The sequence below is a fragment of the Carassius auratus genome, unplaced genomic scaffold (genome assembly GCF_003368295.1).
Source record: "Carassius auratus strain Wakin unplaced genomic scaffold, ASM336829v1 scaf_tig00214183_4049273_7079891, whole genome shotgun sequence".
Lineage (NCBI taxonomy): Eukaryota > Metazoa > Chordata > Actinopteri > Cypriniformes > Cyprinidae > Carassius > Carassius auratus.
Window position 1 is genome coordinate 2,221,413 of NW_020527547.1, and position 18,588 is coordinate 2,240,000.

Below are 18,588 nucleotides of genomic sequence, written 5' to 3' on the forward strand. Positions count from 1 at the left end.
TAATTTAATAATGTAATGTGCATTAAACCTTTGATTTATTACAATAAAGTTATTCATATGTAAATAAACAGTTTCTTTCTCCTGATATGATGTTTTCTGCATGACTATGAACAGCAGGGCTCAGAATATTTAAAGCCTGTTGCCTCTCAGATGATTCAAACTTAGATCATGGATGCTTCCATTCATTCATCAACCACAGACGCAACAAGGGTCAGAATGCGTTCATGTGCAGTTTTAATGACAGAGAGACTTTCTCACTTCTAACACTTCAAAAAAGCTTTTTCTGAAGCCACAAAGTGTTTACCTGATGATTGTTGTTTTCTCTGAATCCTTCTGTGCTTTCTATCCAGTTTATCTAAGAGCCTTTTTTAAACTGAATATGATAAACTAAATATGGATTTACAATGGCAATCATAAGTGCAAATAAATAAGAAAGAAAGATACATCAATAAAATTGCAGAGGGGAAAACATAGAAATTAACAAAGGGCCCGTCCTTTAATTTATGTTCCAATTACTGAAAGCCACTTATCATCCAAGCAAATTTGCAGGCCTATTTAGTCTTAATAAATTTCATTGATAGAAAATAGTTACAAAATCAATCATTTAAAATCTGAGAAGTAAGGTTTCATCTTCATTCGATTACACTACGAGTATAAATGATTCCAAAGGACATCTTAGCTCAGGAAAACGCCCAATAGCAGAAGAATTTGGTATTTTGTTTTTTCATAGTATATACAATAACTTTAAGAGCACAAAGCAAATTTTAATTATGAATATCAGTTGAGCCATTACCAAAATCCACTATGAGTTACATTATTGCACCAACCGCTTAAAACAGAATGATTAGGAATAATATATGCACAGAAACAAGTATACCCTGTAAATAATATATAGGACTACTCAGTGTAAAAGACCACAGCAGACATTTTGAGGAAAACTCCAATGATGGATTTTTATTGAGTGAGACCGAGAGCATTATAGGGGACACCAAGTACTTTTTCACAGATGAATTTTTCAGTGTTAAAAAAATTCCAAAAATCGCTTTAAATTCTTTTTCTTTGAATCTTGTATTTTCAAAAAAGTCCTCTATAACAACAGAAGGGTTTTTCTGGGCTCCTAACAAAGCCCAGTTATCCGTTTCAACAAACTGCAAAGGTGGTATGATTCTTAAAAAGCCAGGAGTCGCCATCTAATGCTGAACCTGGAATGTACACAGTTTGTCTTTAATCGTTTTCTCTCTTTTCTTCTATATTTGTTGAACTCATTTCTCTTTCTTAAAGACAATCAATTATGTTTAAAAGAAAAATAAAACAACCCCCATACATAAACATCACAGACTCCGGAGCAACATCACGAGCACTAACGGACATACAAACTGAGAGCCTCCTCCCACCTCCCACTCCGAAACCAAGCTACAGACCATCCGCTTAAAAAAAAAAAAAGATGAAATAAAAATATAAAATCAACTTAATTAATTAAAGATGCCGCCTTTTTCACACATCTCGTGTTGTAGACACCTGATACAGCTGCGGCCGAACACAAGACTCGTTTTAGTCAGCTTTGTTTTTGTGCTAAAAACCTGAACCAGTATTTACAAATTCGCTGATAAAAATATTCCTCTGGTGGTGATGGGCAGAGAGGAGGTTGCTGAGAGAACTGGGAGAGAGAGAGGAAGATAAAAGAAAGGAAAGGGGGGGAAAGGGAAAGGATGGACGGATGGACAGATGGATGTACAGATGTGGTGCTACTCTGTCTTCGGGTTCTCCTTCTCTGGCTCCGCTGCCTCGTCGGGAGTTTTTTCAACCTGTTTTAAAAAAAGAAGAAGAAGAGGAATCAAGCAGGACTGCCTCGGCACGGATTAGAATATTTCTTTAAACACAGAGGAGGTAAAGTTAAAAAAATTCTCCTTAGTTTAAGCTATCAATGTCTTTTTAATTAACTAATTTAACTATGTTACTCTTGCAATGTTATTCAAAAATATTAAAAAGCAGAAAGAAATGTGTTTATTGCTCATGTTAGGAAAGGAAACTCAATACAATATAATTTATTGTGTCCAACGTGGGACCAATAAAGTGTGCTTATGTATGATAGACACTGATTTGAGGTAGACTGTTGTGTATATATACATACATACCTCATTAGTCTTAGTCTCCCCATTTTCTGATTGGTTTTCCTCCTTGGATTCCTCAGCCTTTGCTTTCTTTTCTTCCTTTTTATCATTCACTTCCTTCTCTTTCTGTCAAAGCAAAAGAATGAAGATAGAGCTATACATACAAGATACAAACTAACCCATGGAGACAAGTGGCACATGAGCATCAGTGCAAAAATGTTTTTAAAAAGTGTAAATACCTTGGGAGTTTTTTTCGGTTTGGGTTCAGGTTTTGGAGGTGTTGGTTTCTGAAGGGAAATGAAAACATGATTCATTCACAAACTTACTTTTTGATATATACAAGTATATCTGAACTATAAACTTGTTCAAGTAAATAGTTCTCATAATACATAGAATATCCTGAATTCTACACATCACCTTAAATGACTGGCAAAATTATGCTGGAGTAGTACTACTATAAGTAGTAGGTTGAAAGTGTTGGTTGTAGGAATTAAATTGTCAATTATTACAAAAACTGCTAAGAACAATTTCCAAGACTATATTTAAAGTTCCTCAAGTCTTTTGTTTTTTAAATTATAGAATGTTAACATTAAAAATATCTTTAAAAAGAAAAGAACTTACCGCCGATAATCTAGCAGACCTTCTCTGAGGCTACAAGAGGAAGAAATAAAAATGTTTTTATTATTTAAGAACATGTCGGAGAGAACAGTTATGTATTGTAAATTGTTCCTTCTCTTCATTTCATTTCTGGTTTGTGTACCTAGCAACACACTTAGTAAACTTGGCACTGTCTACTACAAAAACTGTTGGCTCTTATGACTAAATACTTGAGGCGTTTCTTGTTTTTAAATTCTATTTTGGATAAAATCTCCTGCTGAATAAATTAATGTAAATGTATATATACAGTAATGCATATGTACTGCTCTTGATTACTTGAATATGCAACCCAAAATTGCTTTAGATATTTTATAATTTTCCTTTCTCACCTCCTCCTTGACTTCCCCATCAGTTCCCTGCAAATCAGCAAAACAAATATCACAAGTTAGAAAATGATCTATACATTTCATTAATATAAAAGGCGGGAAAAACAAAAAGGCTACTTGCAGAAACATTAGGATGTGCTGTTCTGCACGTTTGTATATGTGAGCAACATTTTGGGTTGCCAAAAACATGTTTTTTTTCGTTTATTAAAACTTAAAGGGACTTTAGCAGAGTAACTGTGAATAAGCTTATTTGTCTGCGGACATCAGCGCAAAATGGTGCGGCGATTTGTTTTTATTTATTATTTTCACCAAGGCATTTCACTACACGGGCTACACACATTTGAATAAGGAGGAGGGGCGCGATGATCCAACCTCAGCGCTGCCACCTGGCGGCAAACAGGCGTCATGACACCCCTCTTCCACGGCGAACAAAGAAAATGCATTAAAATTGTTTAAAAACGAGACCGTCTTTTCGCAAAATTGCCACAATTCAGAAAATAAGAGTTATCTAGCTATTTTTTAATGACCATTTAACGGCGACTGATCCACGATTGCGCTTATAATCGTCGGTTTTCGCGTCGCGCTGTGCTGGAGATGGAGAGACAGAGAGGGCAGCATGGCTGCGGTTCCACGGGCATGAGATCAAGCTGAGCTTCAGCACAGCGCTGCTCCACTAAAACCCATCTGCTTAACGTACCACCATAGACAAAAACACCGCGATCCGGCAGGAAAAAAATGGCAAAATTAACAACGATTTTTTTACATACCCACTGATCCTAAAGAAGTCGCCTGGATTTTTATTAAAAAACATTGTCTCGAGGGCTTCCTAATTTCACGACTGATTAGTAAGGGCAAAAGTGTAGCCGTACGCCGCGCTCGGTTTTTCTACATACCTTTCTCTTGGGCATGTTGAGTTTGGGATATTTTTCTTCTTTTATGCAAAACTAACAGGTTATCTTTTGTGATTCGGAGTTCACAGTTCAGGAGACTGTCGTCCGCTATGCACTAATTCTGTAGTAAACACAGGGCTACATTAGAGCCAGTGGTTGAATGGGAGGGCGGGGGCGGGGCCATTCTGTGACTGATATTCCGCTTGTCCAATCAGCGGGCGTCTGGGTCTGCCACAGAAGAAGCAGATTCTTACCTCCGCTGTGTTTTTACGCGCGAAATCCTGAGGTGCAAATCCAACGGTGTACCTTCCTGTAAAATTTCCCTTCTAACATGTTAAAAAGCTGTTTACTGATGTGAGCGCGTTCTGCACCAAATAAAGCACTGCCATATAGCACTGATGTGATGAAGAACAGCTCGGTAATAGCCCAGTAATAAAGTCAGACCCTCCTTCAAAACTATGTCTGAATGTGCTGTATGGCCACAGCATATCTGCCTCAGTGAAGTTCAGTAATTGCTGACTGTATTTATGAAGAAGATGAACAGATGTATCTGCTTACTCTAGTTATGTGCTTTTTCTAAAAAACATGCTTATGTGCAAATAAAATGAAACATCATTTGCTGTAAGTGTAGAATCATGTGGCAATCAGTAATAGAGAAGAGAAGCCACAAAGCTTTTCTTGCTTCTGCTTTATTCAAGCCGCATGTGTTTGTGTTTGTGTGTGTGTGTGTATGTGTGTGTGTGACAGAGAGAGAGAGAGAGAGAGAGAGAGAGAGAGAAATATAACAGCTTACTTCCTCTGTTGCTACCCAGACCAGAGATGCCAGATCAGAGAAAACATCTCAGCCATCGACAGATAGATAGATAGATAGGTAGATAGATAGATAGATAGATAGATAGATAGATAGATAGATAGATAGACAGACAGACAGACAGATAGATAGATAGATAGATAGATAGATAGATAGATAGATAGATGAAAGAATTATCCAAAGTCAATATACATTTGACATTTCTGGGTATCACTCTTGAAATTTCAGTTTCTGCAGCCATAGGCCTACAAAAAGAATCCAATTCTAGAACGTTTGGTAAGTTTCTTTCTTATATATAAATAGATAGCTGTGACTATAGAAATATCTGCTGGTGTTTTGTTAACTAGAATTTGAAGTTTATTTGGGGTATTTGATTGATCTGATTACAGCAGTAAAATTGCAGTAATGTTTTACATTATGAAAATCTTAAAGATAAATTTGACCCAAACATGTAAATTCTGTCATAATTTACTCACCCTCAAGTTTATCCAAACCTGTATGCATTTCTTTCTTCTGTTGGGCACAAAAGAAGATATTCTGAAGAATGTTGGTAACCAAGCAGTTGATGGTAGCCATTGACTTCTATAGTATTTTTCTTCTACTACTATGGAAGTCAGTGACTACCATCAACTGAAGAAAGAAATGCATACAGAAGAAAGAAATGCATACAGGTTTGGAACAACTTGAGGGTGAGTAAATGATGACAGGGTTTACATTTTGGTTTAACCATCCCTTTAAGTTTTGCCATTTAATTTATAGATTCTGCCAATCCTACAAATATAAATAATTTATAAAGGGATTTTATTTGGTTTGATTTGATTTATTAGAAAGAAAAGTATTGAAACAGAATGATAATATAATGAAGTTAAAAACTTGTTTCCATTGTGGTACTTGATGTTAAGGACAGATTTCAATCCTGGTAATTGCATTAAAAATACAAAGATTGCATTAGGATTCCACATTTACAAAATTTACAATTAAAATTAAACACATACACAACATACTGTTTAGGCTATACAGTGTTGTCAATAGAACAGCCTAACTAAGAGCCAACTTTTAACTTTTAAACTAAAACTTCCCATTTTTGAAATCCTTTAAATATCCAGAGGTAACTTATACAAAACTTATGTTAGTATTCAAAAGAAGACCATTTTTAATTAAATGTATTTTGTTCTGCTTTAGTTCTGCTTAAATTGGGAAATATCATCATGTGTAAAGTGACTAAACCCTAAAACTAACCTTATCAGTTTATTTTGTGATTTTTTAAAACTTATCCAACCAACCATGAGACAAATCAGACATCCAAGAGATGCATGCATAATCAAAATATCATAGCACTAAACATGATGCAAGTCATTTTATATTCTGTTTATCAGGGTAAGTAACATATCTGGCAAGAAATTTTGTACTAACATTAACCTTACACAGCCATATTTACACCACTTAAATCATTATCAAGAACATATTCGAGATAATTAACGGTAGTTCTGTTTGATATTAAACAATTCCTACCTTAATAGCTCAAAAAAGCTTTTTGGAGACCCAAAAGTACCATACCAAATGTACCAGGAAATGCAGTCAGTATGTGCAGTGTGTGTGTGTGTGTGTGTGTGTGAAGTCTTGGTAACTGTCATTCAGTTCTGGTCAATTCCTCATTTCAGTTTGATTTCATTTTATGTTTGATTTTCTGTTTGATTATGCTTTGTTTTTGTACTGAGAAAGTATTAAAATGTTCATTAATTTAAAACTTGAGCTATGCTTGTCTGTGTAAGGGGCTACCATGCTTGGAGAAGCTTTCCTTCATGTTCTGAACTGCAAAGAAGACACCACAGATCATAATGGACACGCTCGCACACATTCGCCCACCCCCATGACCCGTCCTGACCCCTGCACTACAAACGCCACTTCCAGATCACCTCTGACACCACAAACTGTGAGAGGTGAGAGACCACAGTAATTTGGATTAATCTGGATGGATCTGAATGATGGCATTGGGAGTTTTTTTATGCTGGGTAAAGCAAACTAGCTATTTTATTTAAACAATGGAGGAATATTAATTATAGACTATGAATGTGGCCCAGGTCCTGGGAACAGTCAGTATATGTAAAAATACATTTTAGGAAGGAAGTGTGAAGCTGCTGAGAATTTTAGCCCACAGACTGAAAAGCCACATATATGTAGGTGTTAAACTGAGTAGTATATGGAACAGTTATAATATGCATGGTTGTACAAAGTTAAATGGATAGTTCACTGAAAATAAAAAATTATATCATAATTTTAAGAATGTTTTAAAGCGATTTTAAGAATATGTTAGCTATATACCCATACAGCGTAAATTATTATGGTCCAAAATAACTTTCATTATATGGACAAAAAACACGTTCAAAACATATAACAACATGTATACAGGTTTTTAAATTAGATGAAGGTGAGTTAATAATGACAAATGTTTATTTTGGGGTGAACTATGCATTTAAAATATTGCAGTGCATATTACAAATGATTTATCCATGCACATCATTTTTTTTTTAAGATTCATGTGCCCCTGTAATGTTTAATAAAAAAAATATTAACTTCCCCTCCCAACAACAATAACTTTAAACAACCAGTGACAATTGGAAAGACAACATTGAATTTCAAATTGACAAAATCATACCCTCTTTTTTATCATTTGAGAAGCCTCTTTATTCAGGTACACTTTGTAATAGAAGTAAAGACAATCACATTTTATTGTCATGTTGACTTTAAGTGATAATATTGTGTAACAGTGTATAACAAAATAATGTACTATTCTTCACAAAGTCTATTTTAGCATTGTTGAAAATAGTTCAATTTAGCTTACATCTATGACAATACAAAAGAGGCTTCAAGTTAACTGTATCAGAAATCCAAACTAAATAAAAACATTCTGTCAAACTTTCCCAAGTACTTCCTCATTTAGGTGAGTGTTAACTGCTCAAAATAGGCATTTGTATGGAGACATTGAAACAGTCATTCAGTGAATTAAGTGAGCTGCAAAGTGGGACTTTGCTTTGGACTCTGGGCTTTCCCTCAAATTTCCTCACTGTTTTGTGTCTATTTTGTTAAGATGAGGCTGATTATAGTGGTGCCTAACACATTTTCTCTTCCTGTCAGTTGGTAGGCGTGAAGGCCTGGAAAAGCCAGGGCATTGCCGAGTCTCTGTACCCAGCAATGCTATGCCCATTCTCAGCTGTAGTGGGGAGGATCACATGGGCATGTCTCTGCATTGCTCCTTGTGCTGTCCCAGCTTCTGCAAGGACTATCCGGACCTCCGGCTTGCAGGTGATCGGCTGGGGCTCTGCAGTCCTCATAACCCAGACATGCTTAACCCACCGTATGACGGGCCACTGCTGCAATCTCAGGACTTGAGCTCTCTGGAACCAGGTCAACAGGCAGAGGCTGCGACCCAGCAGGATGAGGAGTATCTTGTCATAGAGAGCATTCAGGGGCTTGGCTGGGAGAGAAGGCTCACTAACTCCATGTTGAATGGCTATCTGGAAGTCCAAATGCTGGAGGTGTTTTGTCAGCACATGCAAAACATGGCATGCTACGGATCATCATTGCTGGGCACTGACGTCATGCCGGCACTGGTGCCCACCAGCCTGACTGTAGCCAAAGAACAGACAGCCAGTCATGTAGAAGAGCTGGATTCTTCATCCAAAAATGTTGTGCAATATTTAAGCACTTGTTCAGCTCCAGCAACCTCGCATTTCAGCTCACCTGTGCTGCGTATCTCAGAAGCTGAGTAACCAATCTCATGAACACACACAACATTTGTTTTCTGTTGGGCAGGAGACAGGAGTCTTTTGAGCAACACACAAATATTTAAAGTGAACTGTTCTTAGAATGTTTTGTATGAAATACTGAAAGCATTTTGTTTGAATTTGTTTAAAAAACAAATACATTTGTAAAAAAAAAAAAAAAAGAGATAATTTCAGTAAATAATTCCAATGAAGTATATTAAAGGCAAGGCCAGGCAAAAGTATAGCTATATGATTTACATACATATATGTGTTAGCATGAGACATATCACCTTTATTTTTATTTTATACTTGATAACTGTCCATCAATAAGGTCAATCAGGGTCAATAGGATTTTTATTGTTTTTAAATTTAGTCTCTTATGCTCACCATGAAGGCTGCATTTATGTGATCAAACATAAAATAAAACTGTAATATTGTTAAATATAACTACAATTTAAAATAACTGTTTTTCATTTAATATATATTATATGTATATTATTGTAGACAATATAAAATTATATATATACACATAATTTTATTTCAGTGATGTCATTTCGGTAGTCTTCAGCATCACATTATCATTCAAAAATCATTCTAATATGCAGATTTCCTGCTTAAGAAATATTTATTATCTATTTTGAAAACAGTTGCGATGCTTTTTGTGGATTTTTCAGGTTATTTGATGAATAGAAAGTTCAAAAGAACAGAATTTATTCGAAATAGAAATCTTTTGTAACATTTTCAATCACTTTAGCCTAGTGTCAGTTTTTATAATTCTTGCTTTAATTTTTTTATTTTATTTCTTTCTTTCAAAAAACAAAACAGTAAACCACAGGAATTATGTTAGTATAACCAAAAATTCATACAGCCACCAATAAAAACTGGCACATCTCACAGATCAAATAATTAGTTTTTACTGAATTCACATAAGTGTTAAAAAAATTAAACGAGGGACAATTCTGCCACAAATAATGCTCCAGATTTTGTTGACAGAGCTTAATTAATAATTGTCTAAATTCATCCTTCCCAAACCTCAAATAATATCAAATTGTGCTGACAAACCAATTGCAAACAACTCAGAAACCCACAAACATATCTAAATATCTTACTCACCCATCAATAGTAGCTTAAGGTACTCTGGAAGAAGAGGAACCAAAGTCACGCTGTCATGTGTATACTGTGTAAAGACCTTTATAAATGTTACCACTTCCTCCTAAACAGCCAATCAAATGTCTATATCCATCAATCCTGCTGCTGACTGCTACTTTCTTTTTACTAAAGTAGTGTTTGAAATGAAATTTTAACTATATTAGCTTATGTCCTCAGTTCTATATAAATGATACCATAATTCAGATATGTGCATCTTTTTCTTTTTCATTAGACGTTTGTGGTAATGTTTCAATAATGTGTAACTTTTAATTGTTTTGAATAATACACCAAACAGCTGAACAAACGCTGATATTATGCTCGCGCCCTCTACTGGGAGCTTCCGGAACGGCGACCAATGTCACGACGAAACATTGTGCCTTCAAAAAGTTGATTTATTGTCTATTTATTGATTTATTATAGTTGGTGTTGTCAGTTATAAACATCAAAATTAAAACAAATAAACATTTGAAATATATCAGTCAGTGTTCAATTCAATTCAAGTTTATTTGTATAGCGCTTTTTACAATACAAGTCATTACAAAGCAACTTTACAGAAAATTAAGTTTCTACAATATTTAGTGGTAGCTTATAAGTGGTGACTGTCAGTTTGTGCACGTTTGACGGGATTTTTCTGAAAAAAATAATACAAGACATAGTCAGCAAGACGATGAACATTATTAACAGCAATTATTATATGATGCAGTCACACTTGTAGCAATATTTGTTAGTTCTGTTTGTTGATTCAGGATTAGCATCATCTGGGGTCCTCTGAGGGGTCAGCATCATCTCTTCTCAGGTGTTCTGGACCCAGACTGGAGCATGTGTAAATCCTAGTTACCAAAACATAGAAACAAATAGAGACATCATTAGCTGCTGTTCAAACAAAGTAAAATTAATTAGTTTAACCTAAGCTAAAGAATAAGAATGCGCATTTGATCAGATGCAACTGCAGTCACAATTTAAGAGATGCATTATTCAAATGCTTGGCAAAAGAGATGTGTTTTTAATCTAGATTTAAACAGAAAGAGTGTGTCTGAACCCCAAACATTATCAGGAAGGCTATTGCAGACATTGGGAGCCAAATGTGAAAAAGCTCTACCTCCTTTAGTGGACTTTGCTATCCTAGGAACTACCAAAAGTCCAGCGTTTTGTGACCTTAGGGTGCGTGATGGGTTGTAGCGTGGTAGAAGGCTAGTTAGGTACGCAGGAGCTAAACCATTTAAGTAAGTAATAATAATTTGTAACAGATACGGAACTTAATAGGTAGACAGTGCAGAGACTGTAAAATTGGGGTAATATGATCATATTTTCTTGACATGGTAAGGACTCTAGCTGCTGCATTTTGGACTACCTGTAGCTTGTTTACTGAAGAAGCAGGACAACCACCTAGAAGTGCATTACAATACTCCAGTCTAGAGGTCATGAATGCATGAACTAGCTTTTCTGCATCAGAAACAGATAACATGTTTCGTAGCTTGGCTATGTTTCTAAGATGGAAGAATGCAGTTTTTGTAACATGGGAAATATGATTTTCAAAAGACAAGTTGCTGTCTAAAATAACACCCAGATTTTTGACTGTAGAGAAAGTAACAGTACATCCGTCTAGTTGAAAAATGTAATCTACAAGATTCTGTGTAGTGTTTTTTGGTCAAATAATTAATATCTCTGTCTTATCCGAATTTAATAAGAGAAAAGTATTTGTCATCCAATCTTTTACATTTTTAACACACTCTGTTAGCTTAGATAATTTAGAAGTTTCATCTGTGTGTAATGTGTGTAATGAATGAATATAATATATATACTTTTCACTTTTTGAATGGAATTAGAAATAAAATAAATCAACTTTTTGATGATATTCTAATTATATGACCAGCGCCTGTAGTCCATGACAGGGGTGTCAAAATAAATTTATGGAAGTCCACAGGACTGTAGAGTTTAGCTCCAATCCCAATTAAACACACCCGATACAGCTAATCATGCACTCCAAGAACTGCGGCCCTCCAAGAACCCCTGGTCCATGACATTGTCCTTCACCGCTGTGTGAGAACTAAATTTGTATATTACATAGATGTTTACAGCTAAAATAAGTGCATTGCCTCCAATATACTATATTAAGCTTTCCATTTTAATGTAGTAATGGATAGTAGAAATAAAACCTTTACTGCCATGAACGTGCAGACATAGCCTACTGATTTGACGTCACTCTGGCATCACATTTAGGGAGATACCAACATCATTTAATGAAAAATAATGTCTGTTTGTTTGCGTGCAGAGTACATGTGTTTGAGTGCATGCTGATATCCTGGCACAAACTCACAGCATCACTAACAGGATTAACTGTTAACTGTGATCTTTAAATGTGTGTGTGTGTGTGTGTGTGTGTGTGTGTGTGTGTGAGTGAGTTAATCTGTTCTGTGCCAACATGGCTACTTCACACTCTGTGGGCATCTAAACGGGCTCGTTAGCCTGGCACCATGTGGCAAACCATAATACCAGATGGAGCACTTTCTCTCTTTCTCTCTCTCCACTAGTCCTGGAAACTGCCCAGGCTAGAATAACATGTAATCTAGTTCCTTTACATATTTTGATGTGCTGTGGCATGAAATGGGAATGTAAATGCATGGGTTAATGATGTGATGGCCATTTCTGTTGAGTTTCAAAATAAATAAATAAATGAAATGAATGTAAAATAAAAGCAATTTATAGACAAATAACCCTATCTATCTATCTATCTATCTATCTATCTATCTATCTATCTATCTATCTATCTATCTATCTATCTATCTATCTATCTATCTATCTATCTATCTATCTATCTAGCTATCTATCTATCTAGCTATCTATCTATCATAACCATAAAAATATTTGGTTGCACTTTATTTTACAGTACGTGTACTAACATGTACTTATAGTATACTTACAGTGTATTTATCTAAGAAAGTTCTGGTAATACAAGGTAACTACATGGGGTAGGGTTAGGTTTAGGGGTAGGTTCAGGGTTACTACCTAGTTATTACATAGTTATTGTTATTACTATAATAAGTACATAGTATGTACATGAGGAACAGGACTGTAAAATAAAGTGCTACCAAATATTTTCTTAAAACAATCCTTAATTTAATTCATATTTGTATAGTGCTTTCCACAATCTAGTTTCAAAGCAGTTTTTAAAAGTTTAACCCTTTCAGCGCCACTCCCTTTTTTGAATATAGACGTGAAAGTGCACTATTAAAACTTAAATTTATATAATTCATGGATGCTTTGGAATACAGTCCTAAGGTTGGACTCTTTTTTTAAAAAAAAAAAACAATCTGCAGATTATTGCAGTCAGAATAATCAAAAAATATTAAAGTATCAAAAAGGTAAAAAAGTTAAAATGTACTGTAAAGAAATGCACTGTACCATTTTTATATTATTTATATTAAAACATATTTTTCTAAATATTTTTGAATGCAAAATTACTATAAAATGAAAACCTTATGTCTTAATAAATTATGTTCCAAATTTGAAGTTGATATTTAAAAAATTAAGGTTCCTGAGAGATTTTATGTAGGGCGTTATACCACAAACAGCCACCGGGTGCCATCAAAACTCCACTGAGTTTTTAAAATGCATTTTTCTGTCACAAATATCTAAAAAATTCTGTCAATATTACTTCTATCACAAAATATGGAATCTTGAGACTCAAAACTATCTGACCATATGTATTTTGTCAAGATTATAAAAAGTTTTGATTATAAAAGACCATAACACATTTTGTAACATGATACCTGACTCCACCCACTAAGGTGAAGGAGACTGCCAAAAGACATTAAAGTACCATTTCTACTGTATCGCAATGTCCGATTTCAAAATGGTTTTCACAGGACGAATTTTAAGGGTTTTAAGTATGTGACCGAGAAAAAAATAATAATAATAGAGAGCCAACTGGTGGGCCGATAGCACTTAAGAGGTTAATTTATTTAATGCATGTTAAAGTCACGTGCATTCAAGTACATTCAGTGCAAGAAATATATACTACTTTTCATTTGTTTGCATCCCTTGATTAGTCATTTAATTAATATTTTAGAGAAAAGTATATAAAACCATTATGAACACAAAGATTGTACCATTTTAGATCGTATACGTGACCATTTCCTTTATTATTATTATTATTATTATTATAAGAGTTGCTCATTCTATAATCTCGGACGTCCTTATTTGTTACCGCCACATAACCAGAGCCCTAGAACCCCCAATCTGATTTCTCTTTCTGCACCTTTCCGATCAGCAGCACAAACTTGTGTTCTCTGTCTATTTGTTCGGGTGACCCGGTTTCCCTGATCAGTCGGTTGCGGTTACCTCACTCTGCTGCGCAGCTATTGGTTCACCAGGCGCACACTCCGACTTTTGCTATTCGAGTCATATTGGGCTTGGGTGACGTAAGCGAACGGGCGCGTAGAAATTTTCCAGACGCGGACAGGGGAGCGATCTCGTGTAGACCCGAAACGGTCCAAACCAGAGAGAGAGAGCATTTGAAATAGTCATTTGCATGACCCTCGGTTGGTTCTCGCGCTCAGTATCGGACCCAGTGGAGCTGTTCAGCGTTTATCGGTAGTGTCACCGAACAATCCCCACGCTCACGGAACCGCTGACCCATGTGATACTGCAGCGTTTCGAACGCGGAAGGGAGGGGGAGAGAGACACATTTTTCCCCTGCATCTCCACTCGGTAGACTGGAGAAGCAGGTGCACACTTTGGAGCGAGAGACAGAGAGAGAGAGCGAGAGAGAGCGCGAGAGAGCGCTGGAGGGGGGGCGGGGTACAGTCGCGCGCGTGGATCTCTCTCCGTCGCAGTCGTCCGCGAGGATGTATCCAACAGCTAGGCTCCTGCCGCGCGCGCGCTGCCGTCAGTGTAACGGAATCACATGTGCCCCTGTGATCTAACGGCGGTACTGTTCTGTTTCTCTGTGCTCGGATGGTCCCCGCGCTCCAAACACAATTCTGCCGGGAAATCAACGCACACCAGCCATGGCGCTGGTCATGGAACCCATCAGCAAATGGTCCCCAAAGCAGGTGCTGGACTGGATGAAAGGTAAGAAAAAATGTTCTCCCGCAGTGTCTCTGCATGACCTATAGCCGTTGGGAGAGGAATCGGTGAGCGGGAAGAGCGCCTGGACTGCATGCGGGCTTCGTGCGGCTCTGCTTGTGCCGTGCAGTGAGGTATTGATCGCGCTTGTGTGCCATTTTGCGCCTCTGCTCGGCGCACCATGGTTTGTGTGATCCGCACAGCGCTACACGCGTCGCGCAAGAGGGGGTGTGCGTGTGGTCTGGGGATGCGTGATGTGATGTGTATGTGTGTCTGTGTGCACGCGCGTGCTCGCGTATTTTGCAAATAGATTAGCAAAAAGAAAAAAAGGTTGTTATGACATAAAGGACGACGTGGCGTTTTCATACAGTGCTTAAACTAACACTTGCATATCTGCAAACACAGATAGTAACAGTGAGAGAGAAACAGAGAGGCTGCTTCCAGCCTCAGTGAATAAATCTCCCTCTCGCGCAATGATAACTAGCACCATGGACAGAACCAGGCCGTCGCGAGCTCTGCTGCGCTGCGGATGCGCGTAATCAAGGTACTAGAAGAGGGATGACGGTATTTGTGGAAACCATCTGAGCATTGACAGTCCCACATTGCAAACATATATTCCTTTAAAATAACTAGTATTAGTATTTATATTAGTACATGGGTTTATTTACTGTAGGTAATCCATTAGAATCTTTGTGAGTTTTACTACCAGTTGTTTAAATTCCTATGCTTCCTACAGTGACTATATATTAACGTTGTCTCAGTACATACTAGTGTGTATTTCTTTGCTTCGAGTGACTTGCACAAGTAACTATCCCATCATTAATAGTAACAGATTGCAAATTTCTTGCTTGAATTCTGTTACTGCTACATATTTATGTTTTATTCATTACACACACACACACACACACACAAAAATGGCATAGAGTCAATTTATACTCAGAAATTGATAGTGAACTTAACAAACAATTACAAAGAAACGGCAACTAACACAAATAATTCAAATTGAAAATTTAAAGTAGCAAGTAGAAAACATACTCCAATAATCTTTGTTTTATTTACAACTGGAAAATATTTGTATGTACTAGTTGACCTACTTATTTTTTCCTAAAATAAAAGAATCTTAAAAGTTATTATTAGTTCTATTTCAGCTTTACCTGTACTTATTTTTGAGACTATTGTTTCTATCCTAATTGTAACATTTCTCATCTTCTAGTTACAGCTGCTTACGTGTATATCCAATGACTTATTGACATGGCTACATTATAGTAATAGCTACTTTATATTTTTATACTTTATAGCAGTAAGATATTACTAGGATTAATTGGAATAATAAAAAAATGCACTACTGTCCTGTTTTGTTAGTACTAGGAAAACTGGGGTATATACTATTAACTATTTAAACAGATATTAACAAAATAATAAATAATGTTGTTTAATAATTGAGGAATTGAAAATACACAGTTATACTTATTAATAATTGAAAGATGATATAGGCTACTATGAACATAAAAATAGATATAGTTATATGGAAAAAAGTTAAAAAACAACTTTACAAACCCCGCTATACCCCATACACACACAACAGAAGAAAGCAAGAGAGAGTATCTGAATGCTGTTTGCAGATAATTGAAGGCAGACCATGTGGGTTTCATCATGCACTTATAGCTCAGGGATGTGGATGTCATTTCTTGAGAAACAATAAGTACATTTTAAAAAAGCTCCACATAATAATTGGTATCTGATTGGAAATCCTTTTCCATCAAATACACGCTCTTCTTCTGATGACATGTAAAGACACACTGATGGATGAAACACAGATGCTATAAGTAGAACATAATGGAGCAGCTGTGTTGGAGAGACAGAGATCTGACGTAATTTGAAGTGAAGTTTAAGGGCATTAGTGCACATGACATTCAGCTGCTCATAATCTCCACCCAATGAGCATTTCATAGGTCAGATAGCCTTTGCCACCAATCTAATAATGGACAAGTGTACACAGGAGAATCAATAATGGTTGCGATCTTTATGTTAAAAACCATGTAATGAAATTCTTTTGTAGATGCATGTAGACCAAAGCCCATTATATGTCTTTCAGGCCTCTGAAAATAGGCAAAAGGGCCCTCATAGATAGCTGATCAGTTTTTCCCTTTCTTTTCTGTCACTGGTATTATTGCCATGTAAGTTCATATAATCAATGAATTAGTTTCGTACAGAATCTATCAGTGTCGAAGTTCAGCAAAGGGCTCATCAAGATTCATTCAAACCCATCAAACTTGTTTTTTTTTAAACAATTTTTTGAAATTGAAGCAGCCGAAAAGGGTTTGGAAATTTGGAAATCAGATTACCCTTATCACCCTTATTGTTTTTTGATTCATAAAAGAGTATCAGCTCATTAAGATTCATTTGTTTGTGAATCGGATTACCTTGGTCGCACTGTATGATTTTGATTCACTGAAAAGAGACAATTTATAAGAGTTTATAAGAGACAATTATTCATGAATCAGACTACCCTGATCCTGCTGTATGTCTTTTATTCTTAGAAAAGAACTGGCTCATAAGAATCTGAATCTGTCTGCATTTGTTTTTGCATGCAAGCCTATGAGGATATCTCAACAGAAAGATACTTCTTGACAGACTTCAATATTACATTCACAACTAAAATAAAATAGATTAATTATAGGATACAGCTGAAAAGCAGTGTTTTTTAAAGAACTAGGTTTCATGGCCAGTTGTGCAGGACCATTTCCATTTTCAGGAACTCGGTTCACTGTCTCATGTGCAACTGTAAAATAGCAGCTTGTGCATAATTTTCACATTTACTGCTGACAAAGAGTTTGTCAGACCTCAGAGCACCTGGTCCAGGGTCAGTTTGGTGGTATTTGATGCTTACTATATTCAAACTTTGCATCAAATTTTGTTTGAGATTCTGCACAAGCAAACATCTGTCAGTGTGATTGGTTTGCTGTTTTCTGTCTATTGTTTACTGTTTATTTCCTAAATTGTATTTATTGTTTGCTTTTTTGGGCTTGCTGCCATTGCCATCTTTCTGTTTTGTGTATATTTAATTCTTCTCTTTTTACCCTTGGCAGAATGACAATAAAAAAAACTTGCATTGGTGCAGAGATGTGACATGTGCTGATGATGTCTGTAGGGATAATCTGCCTCCTCTAACATTACAGACATCTTGTAATATAAAACTCTGCTGAGTGCCCAGTTTTGACCTTTACAGCTTACATTTGAGAAATCATCATGAAGGTTGACATATGACAGGGTCTCAAGCCCAAGATGACAGTTAGGATTGTAGCTCTTCATTTGGTTCAGCAGTTTTGTTTTTTTAGTTTTTTTGAGTTAATTCCTTATAGTTGCATTACATATCAGTTGTAGTTAAGAAATGGCAGCCAGAAGAAACAATGTCAATACTATTGTACTATTTGGAGTTTGTTTGCAGTGGTTCTTCCTAGTGTTCATCGTTACTGCTACCCTCCTGTCGCTTATCAGATCATTTATCTCCATTGTTCTTTTAACAAAATAAGTGCACACTCCATAAGCCCTAGTGGCGCAATTGTTTCATCTAATAAAACATTTCCAGAGACCTAAGCATTTCATTTGCAAACCTATTCAGCTGGTTGCTATCTCTGTATATTTTAGGGTTACATGACAATACACCAGTGCCTTGGTCAGATTTTTAACCCACTTTGTGTTGTTACATATCAGTAGTATATGTAAACGAACAATGTGTATTTCTCTCTGTGTCACCTGCACAGAAACATCCATTTATTTGTCAGCAAAAGTTTTGTGGATGATGTAAAACTG

The 18,588-nt window shown here is 36.1% G+C and overlaps 3 protein-coding genes across 3 annotated transcripts in view; 2 read left to right on the top strand and 1 right to left on the bottom strand.

The window, feature by feature from the left end:
• Positions 1–926: 926 nt before the first annotated feature.
• LOC113091318 (non-histone chromosomal protein HMG-14A) lies at positions 927–4,165 on the bottom strand. The gene is made up of 6 exons (XM_026256753.1): positions 3,988–4,165; positions 3,098–3,124; positions 2,733–2,762; positions 2,351–2,398; positions 2,136–2,237; positions 927–1,805 (listed from the first exon to the last, which is right to left on the bottom strand). The coding sequence occupies exons 1-6, from the start codon at positions 4,000–4,002 to the stop codon at positions 1,746–1,748; spliced, it is 282 nt and encodes a 93-aa protein (XP_026112538.1). The 5' UTR covers positions 4,003–4,165; the 3' UTR covers positions 927–1,745.
• A 641-nt stretch (positions 4,166–4,806) lies between these two features.
• LOC113091429 (uncharacterized protein CXorf21-like) lies at positions 4,807–8,741 on the top strand. The gene is made up of 3 exons (XM_026256953.1): positions 4,807–5,071; positions 6,568–6,735; positions 7,931–8,741. The coding sequence occupies exons 1-3, from the start codon at positions 4,960–4,962 to the stop codon at positions 8,563–8,565; spliced, it is 915 nt and encodes a 304-aa protein (XP_026112738.1). The 5' UTR covers positions 4,807–4,959; the 3' UTR covers positions 8,566–8,741.
• A 5,182-nt stretch (positions 8,742–13,923) lies between these two features.
• Positions 13,924–18,588, top strand: part of LOC113091335 (connector enhancer of kinase suppressor of ras 2) — a 40,875-nt gene continuing 36,210 nt past the window's right edge. Inside the window, exon 1 of the mRNA XM_026256780.1 lies at positions 13,924–14,781. Coding sequence (XP_026112565.1) covers positions 14,718–14,781 — 64 coding nt within the window. The 5' untranslated portion in view covers positions 13,924–14,717. The remainder of the gene's footprint in view (positions 14,782–18,588) is intronic.

What these genes read in the sequence shown, in the direction of transcription:
- LOC113091318 (XM_026256753.1), bottom strand. An exon ending in ATGGGGAAGTCAAGGAGGAG is followed by an intron (nt 2,763 to 3,097) that starts GTGAGAAAGGAA and finishes TTCCTCTTGTAG; the next exon opens with CCTCAGAGAAGGTCTGCTAG. An exon ending in AACCGAAAAAAACTCCCAAG is followed by an intron (nt 2,238 to 2,350) that starts GTATTTACACTT and finishes TTGCTTTGACAG; the next exon opens with AAAGAGAAGGAAGTGAATGA.
- LOC113091429 (XM_026256953.1), top strand. Translation starts at nt 4,960, where the DNA reads ATGAAAGAATTATCCAAAGTCAATATACATTTGACATTTCTGGGTATC. An exon ending in ATCCAATTCTAGAACGTTTG is followed by an intron (nt 5,072 to 6,567) that starts GTAAGTTTCTTT and finishes TGTCTGTGTAAG; the next exon opens with GGGCTACCATGCTTGGAGAA. An exon ending in GACACCACAAACTGTGAGAG is followed by an intron (nt 6,736 to 7,930) that starts GTGAGAGACCAC and finishes TCTTCCTGTCAG; the next exon opens with TTGGTAGGCGTGAAGGCCTG.